At 57.7% G+C, this 22,331-nt stretch overlaps 1 protein-coding gene across 3 annotated transcripts; it reads left to right on the top strand.

Annotated features, from left to right (window-relative positions):
* Positions 1–371: 371 nt before the first annotated feature.
* LOC119096890 (uncharacterized) lies at positions 372–21,734 on the top strand. 3 transcript variants are annotated; one of them, XM_037219881.1, is made up of 2 exons: positions 372–679; positions 20,245–21,734. In XM_037219881.1, the coding sequence occupies exon 2, from the start codon at positions 20,289–20,291 to the stop codon at positions 21,249–21,251; it is 963 nt and encodes a 320-aa protein (XP_037075776.1). In that variant the 5' UTR covers positions 372–679; positions 20,245–20,288; the 3' UTR covers positions 21,252–21,734. The 3 variants fall into 3 exon arrangements, with proteins under 3 accessions (XP_037075776.1, XP_037075774.1, XP_037075775.1); XM_037219879.1 differs by lacking the exon at positions 372–679 and adding an exon at positions 5,237–5,361; XM_037219880.1 differs by lacking the exon at positions 372–679 and adding an exon at positions 15,670–15,825.
* The last annotated feature ends 597 nt before the right edge of the window (positions 21,735–22,331 follow it).

The raw sequence follows: 22,331 nt of genomic DNA, 5'->3' as shown, positions 1-22,331 counted from the left end.
CACACTCATTCAAAATACAGGTAACAATCACTCCTAAACATTGCCCAGCAACTCCCCGCTTCGCTGGGATAGAGCCCACATATTTCAAAATAGTCCTGGAATCGACTACATAACAACCCCCTCTGGGCTGAATTCAATTACCGTTCACACCGAGATCTCTGGTCCCGTTGTTCCCTGGGCCAAAACATCCGGCCCTTGTTAGTACGCGGCCGGGACGCTAGAGGGCAGGTGGCTCGCGCACCTGTCGACAGGTGGCCGGCTCACGGGAACGGCGGCGGGAGGGGACTGTGGCGTGTCGTGCCCGGCCGGCTCTCGCCCGCCGCCAGACGAGTGGTCGTGCCGACAGAGGCGCTCGCGGGGCTGGGTCGGGGCCAGCTCGAACGCTGGTGCGTGTCGCGTGCTGGTGCAGTCGTGACGCTTGACTGTGCGCGTGTGCGCTTGTGTCAATAGAGCAGTTCGCGGTGTGGCAGCGAGCGGTCGGTAGAGGCAGTGTGCGGAGGCTGTGCTGCCGTGGTCGGCGGCTTCCATTGATCTGTGGGTCACGGGTCAGCCGACGGCGCGGGGCGAACTGACGCTGCGCTCCCAGTGTTGTTTTCGGATACATCAGTGACGTTGAAGTTCGCCGCCACTTACTGAACGTTTTCGTGGAATGTGTCGCCAAGGGAATATGAACCATCAGGTAAGAGAACAAAGCATGCGCTGTATCGATTCGTTGAGAGTGGATGTGCGCCGTCCATAAATTGCGTCACGCATGTAGGAGGAGGGGAAGGTTTGAAAGAGCGCAACCGAAGCGTGACGGGGGCGGGGGGATTTTTGGGCAGCGTAACTTTACCCTCAAGCGTGGTTGCCATATATGGCAACCATGCGCATACGCAACCATATGCATACCCTGAACCTAAACCTTTGTCCATCCTCATCAATGGTCTCACGCCGGTGACCAGGCAGCCGCAGTGGAACGCCGAATGTTAATTGCTGTTTGTTGACAGCATCATGAGCTCGAAGCGAACCACGGCTCTGTGATATGCCAGACGGGCGGGCCATGAGCTGCTGCGTGCGGCGAGATTGCCTCCCTGTGCATCGTGCATAAGTTCGCGGGAAGCGTGCTCCAGAAAAGGCTGAGAACATCGGAGCTCACCAAACTTCGCGGCACTGCACTAGACGTCGGATTATTTCCGAATTCGATGACGTTCCCAGCAGAGGAATTGATGGCGGACATTCTGTCCCTAGGAGATTGCAGTAGGGATTGCAGTAGTAGAGATTGCAGACAGCTGCGTTTGCGTGCTGCGCATGTGTGACACAACTTCGGGTCCGGGGATGCTGGTGACTCTGAAAAACTGCGCTTCGGTGGCGCATGTGTGACACGACTTCGGTTCTGGAGATGCTTGTGACTCTCAGAAGTTGCGCTTCAGTGGATGATCGGCCGGCCGATACCGCCGGCGGTCAGAGGGCGGGGTGTCAGGCCTCTGATCATGGGACGAATCACGGTACCAGTCCTTTGATCGTGGGGCCGAACCACGATATCAGTCCTCCGATCGTGGGGTCGAATCACAGTACCAGTCCTGTGATCGTGGGATCGAATCACGGTACCAGTCCTCTGATCGCGGAATCGAATCACGGTTCCAGTCCTCTACCCGGAGGATCGAATCACGGTAGCAGTCCTCTGATCGTGGGATCTGATCACTGTACCAGTCCTCTGATCGTGGGATCGAATCACAGTACCAGTCCTCTGCCCAGGAGATCGAATCACGGTATCAGTCTTCTGATCGTGGGATTGAATCACAGTACCAGTCCTCTGTTCGGCGGATCGAATCACGGTACCAGTCCTCTGATCGTGGGTTCGGCGGATCGAATCACGGTACCAGTCCTCTGATCGTGGGATCGAATTACGGTACCAGTCCTCAGCCCGGGGATCGAATCACGGTATCATGTGTCTGATCGTGGGTTGAATCACGGCATCTGTCCTGCAGCAGGGTCAGATGAACGATAGTCAGTCATCTGCTCGTGGGTAGCAGGGCAGCATCATTTATTCGTTGTCTGGTCAGAGGTCGCGTCTGTCCTGTGCCGTCGTGTCAGAGGACGGAGGTCATTAACCTGCTGTCCTGCTCAGGACGGTGTCAGTTGGTGTCAGTGTCGGTCCTCGGTCATCGGTCCGTTATCTTCCGGCGTCGTCGGCCCACCATTGTGGTCCTCACGCCGGTTAGCTCAGTCCACAGCTCAGATGAGTACCGCACGGGTCGTGAGATTACCTAGCGATGCACGCTGCCATTAGGTCAGCGTCGCCGCGACTTCTCCAGATGGCCGCCGCGGCGCGCTCCGCTACATTTTGACAGGATGTTGCGGCGCTGGGGAGTGGGCTGGAACCCGTGTACCGAAGCTCACCACGCTGCCACAGACGTTGGTGACGGACTGACTGACGGCGGCGAGCGTCACCGCTGTCACCTGGCCCGCGTGTGGTGTCAGGCCGTCGGCCGTGCTCGGCCACTGATGTTGGAAGACGCGTCGCTGCCGTCACGGCCTGGCGCCTTGTCTCAGTCGTGTGATTGACGATAAGGAGGAGTCATGAATCACAGGCGCGATGATCCGCCCGGACATTGGGAGCTCCAGCATCTAAAGTGGCTCATTTGGCGTGACCCATGACACGACTGCGCTCAAAGAGAGAGGGAGAGAGGGAGAAGGAGAGAAGGGGAGGGAAAGAAGGAGGGAGAGAAGGGGCGGATGGAGAAAGAGGAAGAAGAGGACGCGAGACGTGAGTGATGTTAGGAACGTTGGGCACGTAAGAGATGCGAGAGAAGCGAGGGAATGTCACTCGCCGGCATCGAAGGTCGTCAGAAAACGAAGTCGTCTGCTTGTCTTCGCATATGACCGATGTGGTTCTGGAGCCGCTGCTCTGCCTAAGGGCCTCTAACGGCCCTTGGCATCTCCGGTTCTTGACAGCCCAGGCAGCTGACATCTTTTGGAAATATTTGATGTTTTGTATTTTGTTTTAGCCGAGACGCGCTTCTACATATGAAAACATGCAATACCACAACAGGCCACTTCTAAACCTTATTGCTATTCTATAAGTTTGCACCTTATTAAGATCATGTATACTAACTGCTTGCAAAAAAATGCATGCCAGATATATTGACAAATGCATTTTATGAGTTTTCTGAGCCTGGATAAATCACCAAAGAAGCAAACAGACTATAAACAACCAGAGGCCGGATGGTAACGAATGCGCGTATTAGTAGTAGCAGCATGAAATACAGGTTAAAGGAACACGGTCATCACATCCCGGCGGAAAGTCGTCTGACTAGCATTTCATACGAGCCAAATAGCTTGATTCAGTCCGAACTCCATCGGAGGTCGCTGGGAAAGAAAATTGCCATAATCGGTGGTGGGCGGTACGGCAGCCATGTCAGTGTCGCCCGAAATGTTTCGGCAGCCATGTCAGTGCCCCAGCAGCCATGTGAGTGCCGCTAGAAGGATCTCGGCAACCATACCAGTGCCGCAAGAAAGGTATCGGCAACCATGTCAGTGTCCCGGCAGCCATGTCAGTGCCGCTAGAAGGATCTTGGCAACCATATCAGTGCCACCAGAAAGGTCTCGGCAACCATGTCAGTGTCCCAGCAGCCATGTCAGTGCCCCAGCAGCCATGTGAGTGCCGCTAGAAGGATCTCGGCAACCATATCAGTGCCGCAAGAAAGGTATCGGCAACCATGGCGGTGTCCCAGCAGCCATGTCAGTGTCCCGGCAGCCATGCCAGTGTCCCGGCAGCCATATCAGTGTCCCGGAAGCCATGCCAGTGTCCCGGTGGCCATGTTAGTGCCGCCGGCTATGTGTCGGGAGCTCGGGGGACTATTCTGGCTTGCACTGACTCGGAAGCCCTGAGACCACCACGGACTCCAGGCGATGATAGCCTTTGTAGCTCTGGGTTATCTGGCTGGTAAACCGGCGTGTTGTATAGCCTCTGCTCATCTAAGCCGACTTCTTGTTAATTTTCGGCCTCCGAACAATCACAGGTGAACCGATGCTCTCTAGGTCGTCCTACGCTGAAAGGGATATTTCAGAATTTACTATGGCTTTTTGCCTACACTATCTCTCCTCTTTCCCCCAGACCCCACCGCCTCGGTGGCAGCAGTTAGATAATTTGGTTAACGTGCCATGTAAGAAAGCAAAATTTTGGATTTCGCAAACAAAACAAGCATACTTGTCATGCCCATGGCGTGAAATTGATGACCAAAACTCATGTGAAACGTAAAGGTGACCTGCCTTTTTTTGAACTAGGATACCGCCTTTTCCATGCGGAGTGATAAACAGGTATTACACTTCTGTTAGCAGCGTCATCATACAAGCACGGCTTTATTTCCCTATACATGATACGACCTCATCTGTGTGCTTCTTGGGTGTCTCGGAAATCACGCGGCTATCCCCACTCATTGCAGTCAACAGCAATTATTCCCTACGAAATTCCCACTGTCTACACAATTTCTCGTTATTTGCTGTTAATTGTTGTCTGTCCATAATCCTCACCCTCTTATTTGTTTGATATTTTCATCAGTGGCTGGCACTTGTGATCGACGGAGAAGCGATGGAACGAATCTTTGATAAATCAAGCCTCGAGTGCTTGCAGCGGGTTTTCCTGGACAAGACCACTGGACCATTTTGGACCATTTGTCACATTGGGTTTTATAAGACCTCAATTTCGCCCGTATTGGCTCATGATTGCTGAACATTACGAGTTTTTGAAAGACACAGGTGCAGTATGACCAACCTTTTGACCATTTCAGATGTATTCTGTCTTTCTAGCATGCTAAGGGACGCTTAGTTCACATTTCGTTGATTTGCCTTGAGAGGTTTGTACAAGACGCTGCAGCACTGTTCAGCCCACCCCTACTGGCTGCACTGCTGAGGGGCGCCTGTAAGGTCCCGCCGACGTCCCTCAGTCCAGCCTCCTTGTCTGCGCCCCGAGAATAGTTTGGTTAGGTACTGAAGAGTGGTTATTCCGAAGCTCTCTGGCTACGCTCGTGCAACCATTTTGTGCCGGTGCAGCCGCTTAAACCACAAGCGGACAACGTCATGCGTGGCGAAGCCGCTGGATTCCCTCTGAACCCTGGTGGTAGTATGTAAAACCTATAGTTTGCACCATTCTCGATAGGTGGCGTAACGTGCTGCGGTGTTTTCGGGCCGGTTGGGATCAGCGGGTGGCGCCGGCGGCAAGTCGTCGAGATCGGGCTCTTGTGGCGCTAGTTTGGCGTGGTGGGCCGGCCGGCGCGGTGCGAGAGGGACCGGCAGACGGAGAGGAGGTGGAGCGCGCCTCGAATCAGCTGGAGGAGGCTTGGCCCGACATGGCCGGCCCCCGACGGCCCAGCTGACGGGACGGTAGGGGACGCCCTCGCGGCGCGGCTGCTGACCGTACTGGCATGCTCGTGCTGCCGGGCCGGTGCGCGTCGCCGGCGCATTGCTCGTGCCCGTGTGACCTCATTTTTGGGGAATGTGCAGCGTGAGTTCGTATAAGCCGTGTGATGCCGCCCGGGCCTGTAGATGTCCGGGGGCTGAAGATGTTATTCCGGTTATGTTTGTCGCCATTACTTAAGTAGGGAAAATTATGGTAACTTACTATTGTTTTAATCACGATTTTCCTTACCGCAGTAAGTAGGGAGAATTATGGTAACTTACTATTGTTTTAATCACGATTTTCCTTACCGCAGTAAGTAGGGAGAATTATGGTAACTTACTATTGTTTTCATCACGATTTTCCTTACCGCAGAAGTGTCTTCATGTACGTTACTTGGATAAGTGAGTCTTTGTGGTCGATGACTGCAATGCGACTTCATGAAGGTTCTCATACTCATCCCGACTGCAACTGAACGAGTTTTTGCAAATTATCTTACTTGATCAGGGCGTGAGTTTGTACAGCAGCACCACTGGTCAGATCGTTGGTGATGAGACCACAACTTTGTTCACTTAGCTCGTCTTCTTTGACGTGATTACGTGCAGCCCCACCTTCTCGTTAAGCTATTACTTTTATTTCCTTATCGTCAAACGATCTAGCGCATAGTTAGCCGGTGCGTTGGCGACATACGTGTCTTTCAAAGTGCACCAGTCCGGACAGCGGTGAATGCGAGGGCAGTTTGGCTATGATCGGGATGGGGATTGGCGGCAAACAACGACTGAAAGTCGAAATGTGCGGGTAATATGAAAGACTACCGGCTCGCGAGTTCAACGGGCACCACACGGCGATCTCGGCTGAGCTGGTTTGGTGAGGTCAAGGAGATGGGAAGTCGCCGGGTGATAAAAACAAGAAAAGGACAAGGCCTAACTGTAGGCTAACAGTCACAACAAAGCCTCAGCGAAGCCACAACCCGAGGGCCGCGTGTCGGTGTCTTGACGAAGCGTTGTCAACGACAGGATAACATGTTCGGATACACGGATAGCATGAGGTGAAGTAATTTTCCCCTATGGAGGTAAAATTGTCATATTACCCCAGCACAAAAAGCTTAAAATTGCTTTGAGTACGACCGTTTACTGTGGACCGGAGGGAATCGATGTCCGTGTTAGTCATGTAGTGTTTAATAGCGTTGACGCAAGCCGCCTGGGTCTCCTAAACTGGGAGGGACGTGCCTTACGGCGGTTTATCGCGCCGTCCGACTTGCGAAACACACACACTTATACCAGAGCTTTCTCGCTAGTTGACCTGAGCGTACTTCCGCCCTGTCTGTGCTGCGCGCGCTGGGGCCCCTTCGGAAGGTCCCTTGCTCGCTGTTATAGCCGGATCCGAGGTCATGGAGATCAACCAATGTCTTGCAAGTATCCGAAAAGTATCGAGTGGGCTCGAACAGCCATTGAAGTTGACGCGCCCTTCTACTACTACTACTTCATCGAGCTCTCACGATGTCATAAAACTATTCGGGAGTCATCTTGCTCTAAAATTGTGTTCAAGAGAGCGCATTAGGCTCCTGGACATGCCGAGTTGAATGTTCAGGTGGGGAAGAGCACGACAAGATCAGTACCATAATGGCCCTGTCCGCGCTGGGTGGGACTGTGGGCTTCAGTCTACAACACAAATTTCCTGATGGTATTGCAGGCTTAAGTCAGCACGTCGTATCACTTTTGGAGAAGCAGACTGACTGCAATATGGAAGCATATGGCAATAGCAAATATTTCATTGAACTGGTGTTGCCACGAGAACATCTGCTCGACAAACTTCTTGGCTGACGCCTTAATGAGTTCTGCACGGCTGTTTGGCGCAAGGCGCAGTAATCGGAGCATTGTCGAGTGCAGCTGTCACAATATGTTCTAATTCGCTGAAGTAATCTCACCAATGGACCGTCGGCTGTAAGGTTTAAAGCCCGAAATGACGGGCGTGCAAATAAGCCGTCCTCAGCCGTCCCTCGGGGCCCAGCGAAGCGGAGGAGCGGCGGGTGAGGGAGGGAGCCTCACAGGTGGTCAGCGAGCGGCGTGGTGTGATGGAGGTCTCCCGTCAGCGGAGCGATGGTGGATGCAGCTCGCAGCAGAGGATGTTGTGATGAGTCTCCCTGCTGGGCGGAGTGTGGCGTGATGGGAGGCAGTTCCTAGGGCCCAGCGGAGCGACTGGTGTGATGGCAGGCAGTCTCCCTAGAGGCCCAGCGGAGCGGCTGGTGTGATGGCAGGCAGTCTCCCTAGAGGCCCAGCGGAGCGACTGGTGTGATGGCAGGCAGGCGTAGGCCATTGGACGTTGACTGGGACACAAAGCTTTCGCAACAGGCTCCTATCATGTATTCCGACATCCAAGACGGCCAGAGCAAAATCTATGAAATTAAAACAAAGGCACAAGAAACTATCAATGCAGTGGTATTCAACCCCTTTCACCCCGGGGAGGGGAAGATCCCATGTGGTCGCATGCGTGTTAGGTTGGCATGGTGTGCGTGACTTCTGAAGAGGGCCGTGGGGGAGGATCCAACCACCCGTACATGCAACGCTATCGATCTCAGCAGTTGGCCATCGCGAGTGATGCCTGTGAACGTGCAGTCAGCTTTCATATTGAACCTGTCTGGCTACGTAGACACCGGTCTCATCGGTTGCAGAATGCTCAAATGCAAATGCTCACGGAGGCACTGAAGTGATGCGCATGTGGATTGACACGTTTGCACCTGATAGCCCGCAACAGCTTTGGTTCGCTTTGACTGCATAATGTGTATAGAGATGACTCAACCCAGTAGCTATGGTCCCAGTTTTCGTGAAGTGTTAACACTAGTCTTTTGTAGATAAATGCGAATGACATACTTAAGAGGGGTGCCATGCTCTCTTTATGGGGAATTACCGAGCACCCATTGCATTGACTATTCGAAGGTGGCCGCCATCCCTGCAGCTCAGTGGAAGGGGGGTCGGACGCTGACCAGCGTGTATATGTGTGAGAAGGAGGGAGGGCACATGCGGTGTCGCGTCCCTTTTGAGACTGAAGAACGGGAGTCCGGGCCGTGACATTGCATAGCGTGTTTAGATATTTCAGTAAAAGTTATCCGTTGAGGTGGTGGGTCAGTGCCTTTGGTAGCCAAAAAACAAGTAGAATCTAGTAGGCCAATGCGGGTGCCATAGCATGCGCATCGCTTCGTCCGACTGAGAGGGAAGTGTTGGCTGGCGGACGAGGTTTGACACGACCCAGGTAGTCGCGTTGCATAAAGTTTTATGACACGAAAACGGTTTATCTACGCTCTAATTTTGCCAAAAAATAGCGAGTCATATTATGCGATAAATTGTAACGGCAGAACTTGGTCGCTGTGTTCAGGGTGCACGTGACACTTTCTGTTCAGCAAATATCACTGCTCATAGCCTGAAGACTCACGTTCAAAAACATGGGAACAAACTCGTAGACCATGCTGCAAAACTGTCTCCGCCCCCGTGATAACAACTAGGGCTACTATTTGCAATCCTAATTACCAACCAGATCAATGTGCTCAAAATTGAAACGATCTTTACGACAGAGGTCCTGACTCTGACTGATTATCTTTGCCCTAAAGTGATGGCACCACGCATATACGGACGTGACTATGCGGTATGCATTCCTTAAAGTTTCAGGGACTGTCCATTCGTGCAAAAGGCAAACGATGACGTTTTTTAGAAAGCTGGCTGTAAAGAGCATTTCGTGAATCCCGCCATGCAAAGCAGTACTCCGAAACTTGTTCCTGTTAGGTGGTGTCTCTGTCATGTACTCTGCCTCTGGGTGTCCGAGCGCAATTTTAGGTTTTGGCTTATCGATTGGTCTTCCCAGAGTTGTGGTTCACATGTGTTTGTGCATTCACAAAAAAAACATTAGTATGGCGAAGAGCATACAACCGTGTCGAGTAATATTTTAAAACCAAGGTTTCATGACAAATTTGTTCATGGGCTCTTCCGGGCCCATGGTCCAAGCCGTTTTTTAAGATATAGGATACAGTACCTCGCTTCAACCGCAGGGGAGTTCGGCGTGGTCCATGGTCCTAATTATTGTTGGCTATATAGAGACACTGTGACGGATAACTTTTTCAAACTAAATATTGACAGATCGCAGTGTGACCATAGGTTGAGGTTATCCATCAGGAGCTCGTCCGTCAATGAGGACGCTCCCCTCAGTTTGCATTTTATATCGTTCTCCCAAGCACACAGCAGCGCGCACCAGTTCGGCTGCCTTGACCAATCAGTGGCACGCGTCCTCGCAGGTGACATGACACGTAGTGCCTGAAAGTGGGCCAGGCCTCCCTTCGACCTCTCCGTATCCGACCACCCGTGTCACGTGTCGGGCTGTGGGACTGTCTTGGGCGATCTGTGGTATTCCATAGCGCCCATCGTAAATATGTTCACCGCTTCACTTTTTGTGTCAGCTATGCTTCACGCGATGGGCACATCGATGGCTGTGACCCGTGCGTGTGATTTCGTGACAGCTCGTGGATCTTCGGTATCATATCAGGTGTTGTTCTGCCTAGATGTGTGCATAAGGCTCGGCCAGTGGATTCTCCGGCTGCCGTTAGGCATTATTGAGTCCAGGAATGACTGAATGGTGCTCAGTTTTTAGCATGTACTCGCGACAAAGCATTTATTCCGCTTGAAATCCCAGGATTTGAACCGGGGTCTGATGATGAGTCCAGCTCTCCACCACTGACCTAACCGGCAGGAATCATTCCGGCAAGTTCAGTAGTGGCAGCAGCTCCTTTTGTCGTCTCATGACACATGGCGAACCGTTTCGGGTGGCATGTGTCGACACATTTCATTGAATCCCTGCCTCGAAAGCAACGACACGCTCGGTACAATGTAAATCATATGGTTACATCATGCAAAGGGCAAGCAAACATTAAAAAACAACAATGACCTGCGCTTTGAACGCATTGTTACTCATGTGTAAGAACGGTTCTGCCACTTGCACGAACAAATTCATTGTGTCACGATCTCAAGAAACACATGAATACATGCCTATCACGTTGGCTAAATATCGTCGCGTAACGCGCATAAACGTAACGTCGTAACGAATACGTCGCGTAACGAAACGCGTGACGCGTAACGTCCACGTAACGAAACGTCGCGTAACGCGCAGTCTCAAGCTTGGCCGCTTGAAAACCATGTAGAATGAATAATGACTGTGTGATTAAACGCATGTACAGTTAATTATCCGCGAATGCTAATGGTATGAGATCTAGGCTAGCTGGAGTTGCCTGGAGGGCGTCAGGTACCCAACTGAATTCCTAGTACGGCCGAACCTTGACAAATCCGGTAAGATCTGGAATCCAGTCAAAAGGCGAACCCGAATTCCGGAGATTGGTGTGCTCGTCCCCGGTCCCGTCTTCAGGGCGAGGTGCGATTGAAGGAGGAGGGCAGGCGGTTTACCTTCCCCCGGGCGGGGGCGAGACCGACTGAGGGACCTTGTCCTCTCCCCTCCCCTCCCCCCTCAGCCCCGCCCGCCGTCGGTGACAGATGTCCGATCCCGCTGCGCGGTGGGGGAGAGAAAGAGGGCGAAAAAGCCAGGCTGACGCGCACATAAACTAAACATGTCTGAAATCATGTAGCAAAACAAAGCATCCCCTTGACAACTACTTTGCGAATGTTGATTTTGTTACGTTGGCGTATAGTTATTGCGAGTGTATGTAATCAGTTATCTCAACTAACATATGTAAGCGTAGATTACAACAAAAGGTTGTGAGTGCCTTCCACTCAAGCTGACAAAAATGTCGCTCAGATGACAAATGGCAATCACCGCTAAATATGGACATGCACCTCCGGCTTCCTGAGCATCCCCTGTTACTCTAAGGCGGTATGTTCCGGCGGCGCGGCCGTAAGACGGCTCCGGACCGACGCCTGCAGACAGCTGCGACCCTTGTCAGCGGGTGCGGCACCCAGAGCGGCTGTCACTGTGCTGGCCTAGCCGGCGTCAGCTGAGACGGCCGTGTTCTGCACGGACGAGCGGTGCTGTCGTGCAGAACAGGACCTCGACCGCCGCTGACGCGTGCACGCCTTTCATTCGGCCGGCGCCGCTGGGGCGCTGTGTCCACGCCGGCCGCTGTCTCGTGATGCGGGCGGGCTCCCAGATAGAGTGGACGATTGGTAAGCTACGGGGCCCGGATCAGCCTAGCGCAGGTCCACGGTCACGAACTAAAAGCGATGAGCCGTGCATTACCATGCCGAACATGGTGTAAAGGCGTGCAGGAATTCGGTGACCGCCTAAACGTGTCATCAGTTAAGTACAGTACCCATTGGAACCTCACTGAAACGCATCAAAGACGTCCGCGCATCAATTAATCGTTCTTCTGACCACGGCCATGATTCTCAGAGGACCGTGCGCACGTCGTTTCACTTTCTCAACGGCGCAGCCGACGAGATCCTCGGACGAGTCCCCGCCCCCATCGCCAGCGACTGCGAGCGAAGAGAAACCGAGCGGTAAAATTATGATGGCGGCGGACGAACGATCGCAGCGTTGCGACGAAGCAGCGGCCTTTAAACTCGCACCATTGCTGGGAGCTGTCCTGTCCGGTGATAAACGACAGCAGACGGGCCGGCCCGCGGGAACGCACGGTCTGCCACCGATTATTTCGACACGGCTGCCTCTAATCTGGCCCTTCTATGGGGGGGCCGGCCGCCTTCCAATACCAGGACGGCACGGTAAAAAATTACGTAAACCGGCGCACAAAAAGCGTCCCGGGCCGACGGGGCCGTCCCTGCCGACCGTCCCGCACGCGATGTGCCTGCGCCGCGGCCTTTTTGTGCCACCCCGGCTAGTAAGCCCGACTTTGTTCTGATTGGTGTGGCCATCAGGCCGGTGACGCCGGCCAAGCCTCGCTGGAAGGTCAGGGTCGCCGGCTGGCACCCGCACGCCGCTCGTGCAGCGTCTGTTGTCTCTGTGACGTCCTTCGCCGCTGTCTTCCGTCCGGTCCGCGCGGCAGAGGAGGCTCTGCGTTGTGTCCTGTCGTGTCAAGGTGGCCTTTGTCACGTACCCCAAAACACATGCGTCGTCGGCACGCGTCATTTGTGAGTTAGCTGCTGCTTTGTTTGGCCGCGGTCGACTTCCGTCGCAGACGAGCGATCTGTGGCGTGAGACGACCTGCCCCACTGTGGTCGGACGTCCCCGCCCGTGGGTGGTATGCTCCGCTGGCCGATGATCGGTATCGTTAGTTGACCCAGCTCGCCGGCGGGGTGGCTGACCGCCTTCACTGAAAGGTGACCGGTCTGAGTGAGGTGAGTCACAGTTCTTGTCAGCCCGCTTCAGCCGGCCGCAGTCCGTAACGGGGTCAGTGTCTCTCGAGCCGACCGGCGGCCCTCGGTCAACGGCAGGTGGACTGCAGGCGGCAGGCCCTCACTAGCCGGTCAGTCAGCACCGGTCAGCGGCCAGTCAGCGGTCAGTCAGCACCGGTCAGTCAGCACCGGTCAGCGGCCAGTCAGCGGTCAGGCAGCGACGGTCAGCGGTCAGTCGGCACCGGTCAGCGGCCTGTCAGCGGTCAGTCTGCGCCGGTCAGCGGTCAGTCAATGCCGGTCAGCCGTCTATCAGCGCCAGTCAGCGGTCAGTCAACGCCGGTCAACGGTCAGTCAGCGACGGTCAGCAGCCAGTCAGCGGTCAGTCAGCGCCGGTCAGCGGTCCGTCAGCACCGGACAGCGGTCAGTCAAAGTCGGTCAGCAATAAGACAGCGCTGGTCGGCGGCCGGCCAGCACCGGTCGGTGGTCAGTTACGAGCGGGCGCGGGTGGACGGTCAGCACCAGTCAGGTCCCACCCACCCCCACCCCTCGGAGGTCGCCAGCCGGCCCGCCCAGCGGAGCGGCCGGCGCCCTGCCCTATCTGGGCCACAGAGCGTGTCGACGGTATCTGATGGAGCGCGGCCCGGCCCGGACTGACTGACGTGACCTGGCGCTGGGCGAGGCTCCGGGTGACTGGTCCAGACTGCAGTCACGCCGCTCGAGTGGCACGTGCTGCGTGACCTGGCGGAATCGACGCATGCTTTGGGCGGGCCCGCAGCATCCGTGGAGCGGAACTAGGGGACGGCAGCCCAGAAGCTGAGCAGTGGCTGAGGTGCGCGAACTGTTACACGTGCGCACCACGGTGGGCGCTGACGACTGATCCCCGGCCGGACCGTCTCTGAGGTGGCGTGAACTCTGGCACCTCGCCCTCCCGCCGTTTTTGAGGTGGCGCGAGCTCTGGCACCTCACTTTCCCGCCGCCTCTAAGGTAGGCTGAGTTCTGCCACCTCACCCGCCCGCCGTCTCTGGGATGATGGCGTGAGTTCCATCGCCTTACCCTCCCGCCGTCTCTGAGGTGGCGTGAGCTCTGACACACGCTGACCCGGAGGCTCGGCAGCCGTCTAAGGGCACACAGTTCAGCCGTCGGCTGGGGTGCTGGAGATGCCGACTCTGCACGTGCCTGAACGGAGCGTTACACCCCTTGGGTGTAAGTGCCTGGTCTGGGTGTAGTGGTTTGGTGTCTCGAGTGTGGGTGAGATAACCTGATGCCTAGTCTGAGCGTAGTGAATTGGCACGTAAAGTATGGATGTGATGGTTTGGTGCCTGGCCTGAGTGTAGTGGTTTGGTGTCTCGAGTGCGGGTGGAATGATGTGATGCCTAGTATGATTGTAGTGAACTGGTATCTAAAGTATGGATGTGACGGTTTGGTGCCTGGTCTGAGTGTAGCGGTTTGGATGGCTCAGATGTGGGTGGTCAATACCATGCCCAGGCCTTGCAGTCCGTTCATATGGCCGGCCCCAGTCAGCTCAATGCCAAGAATGGTGGTAGATAGCAGCCAGAATGTCAGCTTGTGCCGTACAAGCCGTGCAGTTACGTTTCTCTTAGTGTGGCACCAGTTGAACTCCCGTGTGCTTTTCTGGTTGTCAAAAGCCGTTATGGATAGCTTGAAAATCTGTCTCATGGTAATAATGACGGCGAACAATGAGAGAAAGCGCGGATCTAAATGCTGGGTTTCCTCGCCTAGCTGTCCAATGAACCCTATTGAAAGTTCAAAGCAGCACCCTATTTTACATTTCCATCTAATTAGCGCACCTCTCTGCGCCTGGCCATGTAAATGTCGCGTTCGCTGCGTGTTGCCTCTCCTCTCAAAACTCACGCTTTTCATAAAACACACGCGGGCTTGCGGCGGCACCAGTGTGGCCGCGGTCACCTGTCTGGGTCAGACGGCGGGTCTGCCTGCCACACCAGCTGACCGTTCTGGTCGGACACCCCGGCCGGGTCAGCGGGAGCCGGAGTCGGCAGCTGGTGCAGCTGGTGCTCCTTGCAGATTCCCTGGGGGCCGGAGTAGCCCGCTGGCCTCGCTGGCAGACTCGCTGGGAGCCGCGGCAGCCCGCTGGTCTCGCTGGCAGATTTACAGGGAGCCGCGGCTGGCCACACCGCCCTGGTGAACCTCTGTAGACGTCGACTCAACTCGTGAGATCGGTGCGCTATTGACATTGGTGGGTCAGATGTGAACTCTGTGGTGTCGGTCTGCGCACGTGACTAAATATCTGGGGGGGGGGGGGGGGGAAGAATTGATTCGACGCCTGTTCTGAGCTGGCGCTGGAGCCGTTTAATGAGCGAATCAAAACTGTTTGCATGTATGTTTTGTCAAAGACATTTGCGTGCCAACAACATGCCCTTACTCCTGAATCAGCTCTTTCAAATCCCAAATTCGGTTTGTTATAAGACATTGTTCATGTGGACTGCACCCCGCGGTCTGCTCACACACCGGCTGATGTCACGGGATTAATCACATTTGGTCCACCGTTCGTCAACGTGACAAGAAGCGGAATTGACGAAGCTGTTCTGAAGAACAAAGGGTTGCTCACTGCCCGTTTCCCGATTCTCGCTGTTTTTTTGGGTGAGTGGGAAAGTGTCGCGTCGTTGTCATCACCTGTTCTGAGACGTGAGCCTTCAGCGGCGCGTTCTGGGAACCGGGCCGGCGCGCAGCGCCCGTCGGCCCTGAACCAGTGACGTCACGCGGCTTAGCCGCTTCCGGAGCCGAAGCGGCGCCGCCGAATCGGGCGAGACTCGCTCACGAGCCGAGCTGAAAAGTCCGGCGCTCGTGGATCACAACATCCAGCAGCTCGTCGCATGACGTCACACACCGGCGATTTTCCGCGTCGGCCGATGTTTTCGATGTGCACGTGACTCAGAGCCAGAGCAGCGTGGGTCGGGGGTGGGGCGGGAGGTGGAGCCGGGGGCAGGGGGCGGGGGGCTGATGACGCGCCAGCCGCGTGCAGACTGGACGCTGGCCGGCGGCCGGCCGGTAGTACTGCGGCGCAGGCCGGGCGGTGAGGACGCGCCCTGGATTGGTGCAGGGAACACCGAGTGCCGGCGGTCGGGTCCGACCTGACCGCCTGGCTGCCGCCCCCCGCGCCTGCCTTTCGACCTCTCCGCAGAGCATTCACCGGTGAGTGGACCGGCAGGGTCGGCGTCGGCGTCGGCGTTATCCCGTCTACTGGCGCTGCGTCGCGCTCGCTCTTGTCAGTTAGCGCGGTTCGGCGGGTGAGCGCCGGGAAATCTGTGTCGGCCTTTTCTGACAGGTCGCAGAGGCCAGATTTAACATTAGTTTGTCTGGCTGGCTGCAGCGCGGCTTCGCGTGCTCTGATCAGCTATGATTGTTGATTGGCGTTGTGCAGAGACGAAAGTCCCTGAAAGAAAGTGGGAAGGACCGATATAAACGACAGGGCTCACGTTTCTAAGAGTTCCTTTTACGGCGCCAATGCGCCACGATTTAAATTGCATAAGCATCGCCAGGGACGCCTGATTTTGAGGAAATCATATCCCTAACATAATACAGATGTTGCAATGATTGGATCGCGGGCTCAGTTGTGATCATCGGCCTGTTGGTTGCGTCGCTAATGGTCCGATAACTACAACTTTGAGGTCTAATGGTAATTGATGAAGTATCTTTTTGTGGCATGAAAACCACGGGTAACGCGGGTTTAGTTTACTGCCGTTGCGTATTTGGCTGGGCCTACTATAATTAACCGTGAAGTGGCGAGAGACTCCGACGCTGTTGGCCAGAGAAGTGGCGAGAGACTCCGACGCTGTTGGCCAGAGTAGTGGCGAGAGACTCCGACGCTATCAGCCAGAGTAGTGGCGAGAGACTCCGACACTGTTGGCCAGAGTAGTGGCGAGAGACTCCGACGCTATCGGCCAGAGAAGTGGCGAGAGACTCCGACGCTGTTGGCCATCAAAGTATGCGTTTTACAAGGTGTAGGTGTTGCTATAAAACATCTTTACATCTAAGATCATGATCTCAAAATACGGCGAACTGAACTAGTCATGCCCCATCTAAATACATCACTCGAACTGAAGTTGGCGGATATTATTGTTTGCGAACCACTGAAGACGGTGTGGTCGCAGACTAGCTTTTGTGGGACGCGTCTGATAGACATCGGCTTCCAGCCCTGTCGAATGGTCCAGGCCAATGGTTTGACCATTGGCTCTCCCTTGGCTCGGCTCTCGCCTCTCGCCTCGGCGTGGCACAGGTCACCAAGCAGGATATGGGAAGGGATGGGTATTGGGTCAGTGTGCCGGCTTCCCGCCCTCCGCTGGACGCCCTCCAGAGACGCGGCGGGCACGTCGTGGCACCCCGCACTGGTTGCGGTCGTTAGTCATCGCTCTCACCTGCAAAAAGTTCCGGTGGTGTCCGTGACATTAACCAGCGAGTACTTCTACTTCTCGTGTCCCACTTTTGCGAAACGTGGGGTCACTCCGCCTCCGTTTCACACCGTTGCGCATGTTTCGCTAGCCGCCGCACGTTCGCAGTGGGCAACCGCTGACAACATGCAGCCGTTTTGCGTAAGACTGCGGCGCGTTTAGTGTCGGCTAAAGGCGTCGATGCGCGAGCCGTCACGGACCGATCGAAACGACCGCCGCACGTGACGGCGTCAGAGCCGATCTGCGTGGCGGCGTCAGCGGACTCGTGTCCGCGTGTCCGGTGAGGCCGGGCGTGGCAGCGGTCTGCTCCCACGAGGGGCCGGCGGCGTGAGTTGAGGCGTCGATGCCCAAGCGGCCCGCCCGCGGCCGCCATGCCGAACCGGCGGGTCCCGTCAGTCGTCACTCCTCTGACGTGTGCTAGGCAGAGTTGCCCTGTGGCGGGCGGTGTCTGTCCGTGCCTGTCACCTGCTGGTCAGAGGTGTGCTGTGAGCTTCGCGCCTCATTACTTCCTGGACGTAAGGTGCGGTGTAGACGGATGACGTCCGTTTCACTCCTGCCGAGCTGGGCCGGTCGGGTGTGGCGCAGCGGCCCCTCCGGAGATCGCTGTCGGGCTCGGAGAACCTTGGCAGCGGTCACGGTCCGCCGCCGCTGCCCTCCGCTGAACCCCTCCGCCGAACCCCTCCTTACCACCGCCATCGCCAGCGGCGGGACGAGCTCGGTTGGCCGGAGGGGGCCAACCCATCATCCCGGGCTTGACGGGCGCCGGCACTGGCCGTGTCGCTGCCCTCCGGCTGCGCCCGCGGGCCCGGCGACGCCGCCTCACCGCCGCCCGCTTCCGGTGGCCACTGTGCGGGGGACCTTGAGCCGAGCCGGCCCGGCCGGGACGCGCCGGGGTGTGTCCGATGGCCGCCCGGCTGACCGGCGCCTTTTTGTGGGCCGCGGCTCCCGGCGCGTCAGGGCTGCCCCCGGCGCGCTCGGCCGGCCCCAGCGAGTTTGGCCGGCCCCAGCGTGTGCTCCGCGGCCGCGTGGGCGCAGCGGAACGCGATCATGGCGACAAATCACGGCAGGTGTGTACACACACAGACACGCACGTGCTAACTGTGGAGGCGTGACTGCGTGCGGCTGACGGATCAAGACCGGCCGCCGATGGCACCGTATCTAGGAGGTCGTGGCGGGACGCGCGGCGCAAGCATCTGGCGCGTGGCGCCGGCCGCGGCTTACTGAGATGCTATCGCGGCGGACGGCCCTGCGACTCGGACGCGGCGGCGCGCGGAGGAGAGGCGACGCGATGGAGCGATAACGAGCGGGATGGCGGCCGCCCGGGCACGAGGAAGCGCCAGCCGAACGGCTCCGCCCGGGCCCGCGGCCCCGGAAGCGCCCGCCCGGACCTGACCTGCTCACCTTCTGCACGGAGCGCCCGCCTGGAGCGTGGACACGCCCGGCCCCGCCCGTCACCCGGCGCGGCGGCTCGCTGATTCAGCCGGCACTCATCCGTTACTCACCGCCGTCTGCACGGCGCGGTCGGCTGTGGGAGCGAGCGCGCATGACGTGCTGGGCGTCCTGCTATTGTCAGCCGCCTGGCCGCGGGATGCGCGCTCGGCGGTCCGCCGCGTGGCCCGCTCGGCGCCGGCTTCGACGAACTGGTCCCGAGCCGTGCGCCGGTTAGCTGAGCGGGACCGGGCCGGCGGGCTGGCGCGAGGCCGCGGATGCGAGCCGGCCTCAGGTTCTCGGGAGCGGCGACCGCCGGCGGTTCGCTGCAGAACAAGGGAAAACCGCGCGTGCCGCGTCGACCTGCCGCCGGCGGACGCTATTTGACCTTGAGCACACGGCAGGCGGACTCGAAACTGGCACGAGGCTTGGTGAGGACGACTGGTGGGTCGCTGAAAACGGTTGGGCTAGACGGATCAAAGTGCACGTGAGCCAGGGACGCGCTACGCACTACAAGAGGGCCCGGAGGTCGCGTGTGGTTGTCAAATTACGAGAGATGCGTCTACATCGCGCGGTGCCACATATGCGCACATTTGGCAATTTGAGAACCGCAAATAACTTGTGCAATAACGTATGCACTCTCCGAATCACCCGCGCCTGGACCCCGCATTCTTGCCCCGAAAAAGCTGCCGGAACGGGCGTCATCAACAGAACGCGTCACTGCGCATTCCCATTTCGACTGCGGCCCGTGTGGCCGCTGACGCACCTGGCATGTAGGGTTCTGGAACCGACACTGAGAACTGTTCACATGAAAACCGCGTTACATCTGACCTCAAACTTGTGTGACAGTGCGAGGGTGGGGCGTTGTGGGAATCAGCATTGTTCATGCACGTGCATGTGAGGATTGTCACATGCATAGGATCGTACAGGTCGGAAGAAAAAAACCGGTGTTCCCGCTCGGACTGCTGTTTTTATGAGACGCTTGCTACGCTTCCTTGTTTTCCTGCATCGATGACCTTATGCGTGCGCCTACATTTGTCTTCGCAAGAGTCGCCAGTGTAAAGTGACACGGCTTTCCCGGTCACAAGACGTGTTTGCTTCCACAAAAAACCGCGCACTGCACCGGTTTCATTTGCCCTACCTGATCAAGATATGATAAGAGGGTGGAGCAGCGCTGGTGTTTGCCCCCCCCCCCCCCGCATCCCCACACCTCCCTTCTCCGCCAACATTGGCATCTGTGTGCCTTGGCATTTGTGTGCCCTTCCATTGTCCACCCGCCAACCGTCCTGTTTTCCCCCAGAAGGCCCCATCCTGTTCTGGTTTTCCACCTCTACGCTTGGCTGCCATCGTGTCCTGCGGGCCATGCGCCCTGCTGACCTCTTCACCCCAGCCACGTGCCCTGCTGACCTCTTCACCCCCGCCACGTGCCATGCTGACCTGTAAGCCCCTGTTACGTACCATGCTGACCTTGCAGCCCCTGCCACGTGCTATGTTGACCTCTTAGCCCCTACCACGTGCTGTGCTGACCTCTTCGCCATTGCAACGTACTTTGCTGACCTCCGTGCCCCTGTCTCGCCCCCGGCTGATCTCCGTCCCCCTGTCTCGTCCCCCGGCTGACCTCCGTCCCCCTATCTATCCCGTCCCCCGGCTGACCTCCGTGCCCCTGTCTCGCCCCCGGCTGACCTCCGTGCCCTTGTACCGCGCCCTGCTGACGTTACCTGCCCTCCGCCGCCAGATCCGGACCATGTGCTGCGCCTGCCCCGCGCCAGCCCCTCGTCCATGGCGAGCGCCAGACGCCTGCAGCCGCTGCCGCGCCTCTCGCGCGTGCGCTCCCTCTCGGCGCCGCTGACTTACTCGGACCCGGCGCACCTGGCCGACTGGGACTGGAACGGCTGGGACGAGCGGCCCGTCGCTGACGGCTCCGTGCCTCCCACCGCCTTCTCGTTTCGGCAGCGCGCCGCCGAAAAGCAGCGCAAGCGCTCGTCGGCGTTGGACGCGACCGCCGCGCAGAGTCTGGGCGGCCAGCGCGTGGCCGGCGCACGATCCTCACCGCTCGTGCCGCGGCCGGCGCGACCCGAGCCTGACTACGACGACTTCCGGCGCCAGCTGAGCAGCGACCGCGAGGACGACTACGCCTACGCGTACGACTGTATCGTGTCGCCGGCCGAGGTGATCCTGTCCGAAATGGACGGCGAGCTGCCGGGCGACGGCTACGCCTACGGCGGCCGCGAGAACATCTACGAGGAGCTGGACGGGGTGGCGCGGCAGGCGGCCGAGCCACCGTCGCCCGGGCCGCGCTACTCGGACCCCGTGCACTCGGAGGTGGAGCGCGTGCAGCGCGTGCACAGCCAGGTGCTGGGAGAGCTGCGTCTGGACATGGAGGCCATGCTGATGCCCAGCCAGCGGTGGCGGCACCTGCACGTGCCGGTGGGCCCCACGGACGAACTGCTCAGCCCGGACTCGGGCTTCCAGTCGGGCTCCGGCTCAGGCTCGACGGTCGTCTCCAACTACGACACGCCCAACGGGCCGCGCACGGTGGTGGTGCGTCCGCCGCACGCGCCCAGAATGCGCAAGTGCGAGTCGCTCGACCTGAAGGACGCTCTGGCACGGCACAAGGCCAAGGCGGCGTCCAGCGCCGGCGGCGAGAAAAGACTCTGGAAACTGACCTCTGTGATAAGTGGACTGTTGGGTAAGTACCACCAGAGCCGGAGCAAGCGACGACGTCCCGTGAGCCCGCTGTGACGTGCGCTCGGCTGCACCGCCTGCACGCGCCTGCACGTGCCTGCGCGTATCGCACGCCTGGCACTGCCGCGTGCACCGCCTCTGGTCCGCAAACGACACCGACAAACATGCTCTCTTGCCGCCCCAGACATCGCGTTTCCGTCGATCGTTGTGAAGAGTTATCGCCGTTTTTGTCCGAGTGAAAGGGGTATCGTCGTGGGGCGGCCCGTCCAGGGGTGGGAACTGGTCGCATTCTCGTGGCGCCTTCGAGCGCGGCGGTTGGCGAGTGGGCCGTTCCCTGTTGGGAATGGCGCCGTCTCCTCGTTTGTTTTACTCATTAGTCCTAGTCACGTCCCTGCTCAAGCCCCACCCTGCTGACGTCAGTCGTCACGTGACCCGGTGTGACCATGAGCGTTGCCTTCTGTGGTGTGTGCTCGGTAGAACCGGAATGACTCTCTTTCTGTCTCCGTGTGTTGTTGGTTCTCAATACAGTATTATCTCTCACAGCTTGTTTGCTGCTTACTCTGGCGTTTGGTGCATGACGGCGCCCGAAGAGCCGCGGCGTGTCGCCTTCCTGTCAGCATGGTATTGGCCTCTGCGGCGACATTTCCGCATGGAGTAATCATTGGAGGCAGCGGGCGTAGCCGGCGCGTGGGCCGCCCCGCTCGCTCTCAAAGTCGAGGTCCCACTCTCGAGCTGAATGTTCCGCGTGACCTTGCATGAATGGTCTCGAATGCCTTTCCATCGAGCGTCAAGCGCCGCGACACTTCCTTATCACCTTGAATAACTTGATATATATTTCGCTATCAGCCGATGTTTGTTAAAGTGCCACGAAACGGAGGTCAGTCGAAGCCAGTCGGCGCGTTGGGTGTTTGCGCCAAGAGACGTCCCTGTCCCTCACGCGGCGGAGGGGCGTCACCGCGCCTCCTGCCGTAGAGCAAACAGCCTCCATCACGCTCTTCCGCCCGCCACTCACCCGAATCAGCGCTACTAAGACATGCATGCCTGACTCGGCGTCTCTGTTCCGAAAATAGCCTCCTGTGCGCCGTTCGGCGTGCGGTCGTCACGGGCCGAGGGCCATGGTCCGGCGCCGGAGCGCGC

This window comes from Pollicipes pollicipes, unplaced genomic scaffold (genome assembly GCF_011947565.3).
Source record: "Pollicipes pollicipes isolate AB1234 unplaced genomic scaffold, Ppol_2.1 Scaffold_4295;HRSCAF=5057_pilon_pilon_pilon, whole genome shotgun sequence".
Lineage (NCBI taxonomy): Eukaryota > Metazoa > Arthropoda > Thecostraca > Pollicipedomorpha > Pollicipedidae > Pollicipes > Pollicipes pollicipes.
This window is presented reverse-complemented; position numbering and strand designations above follow the sequence as displayed.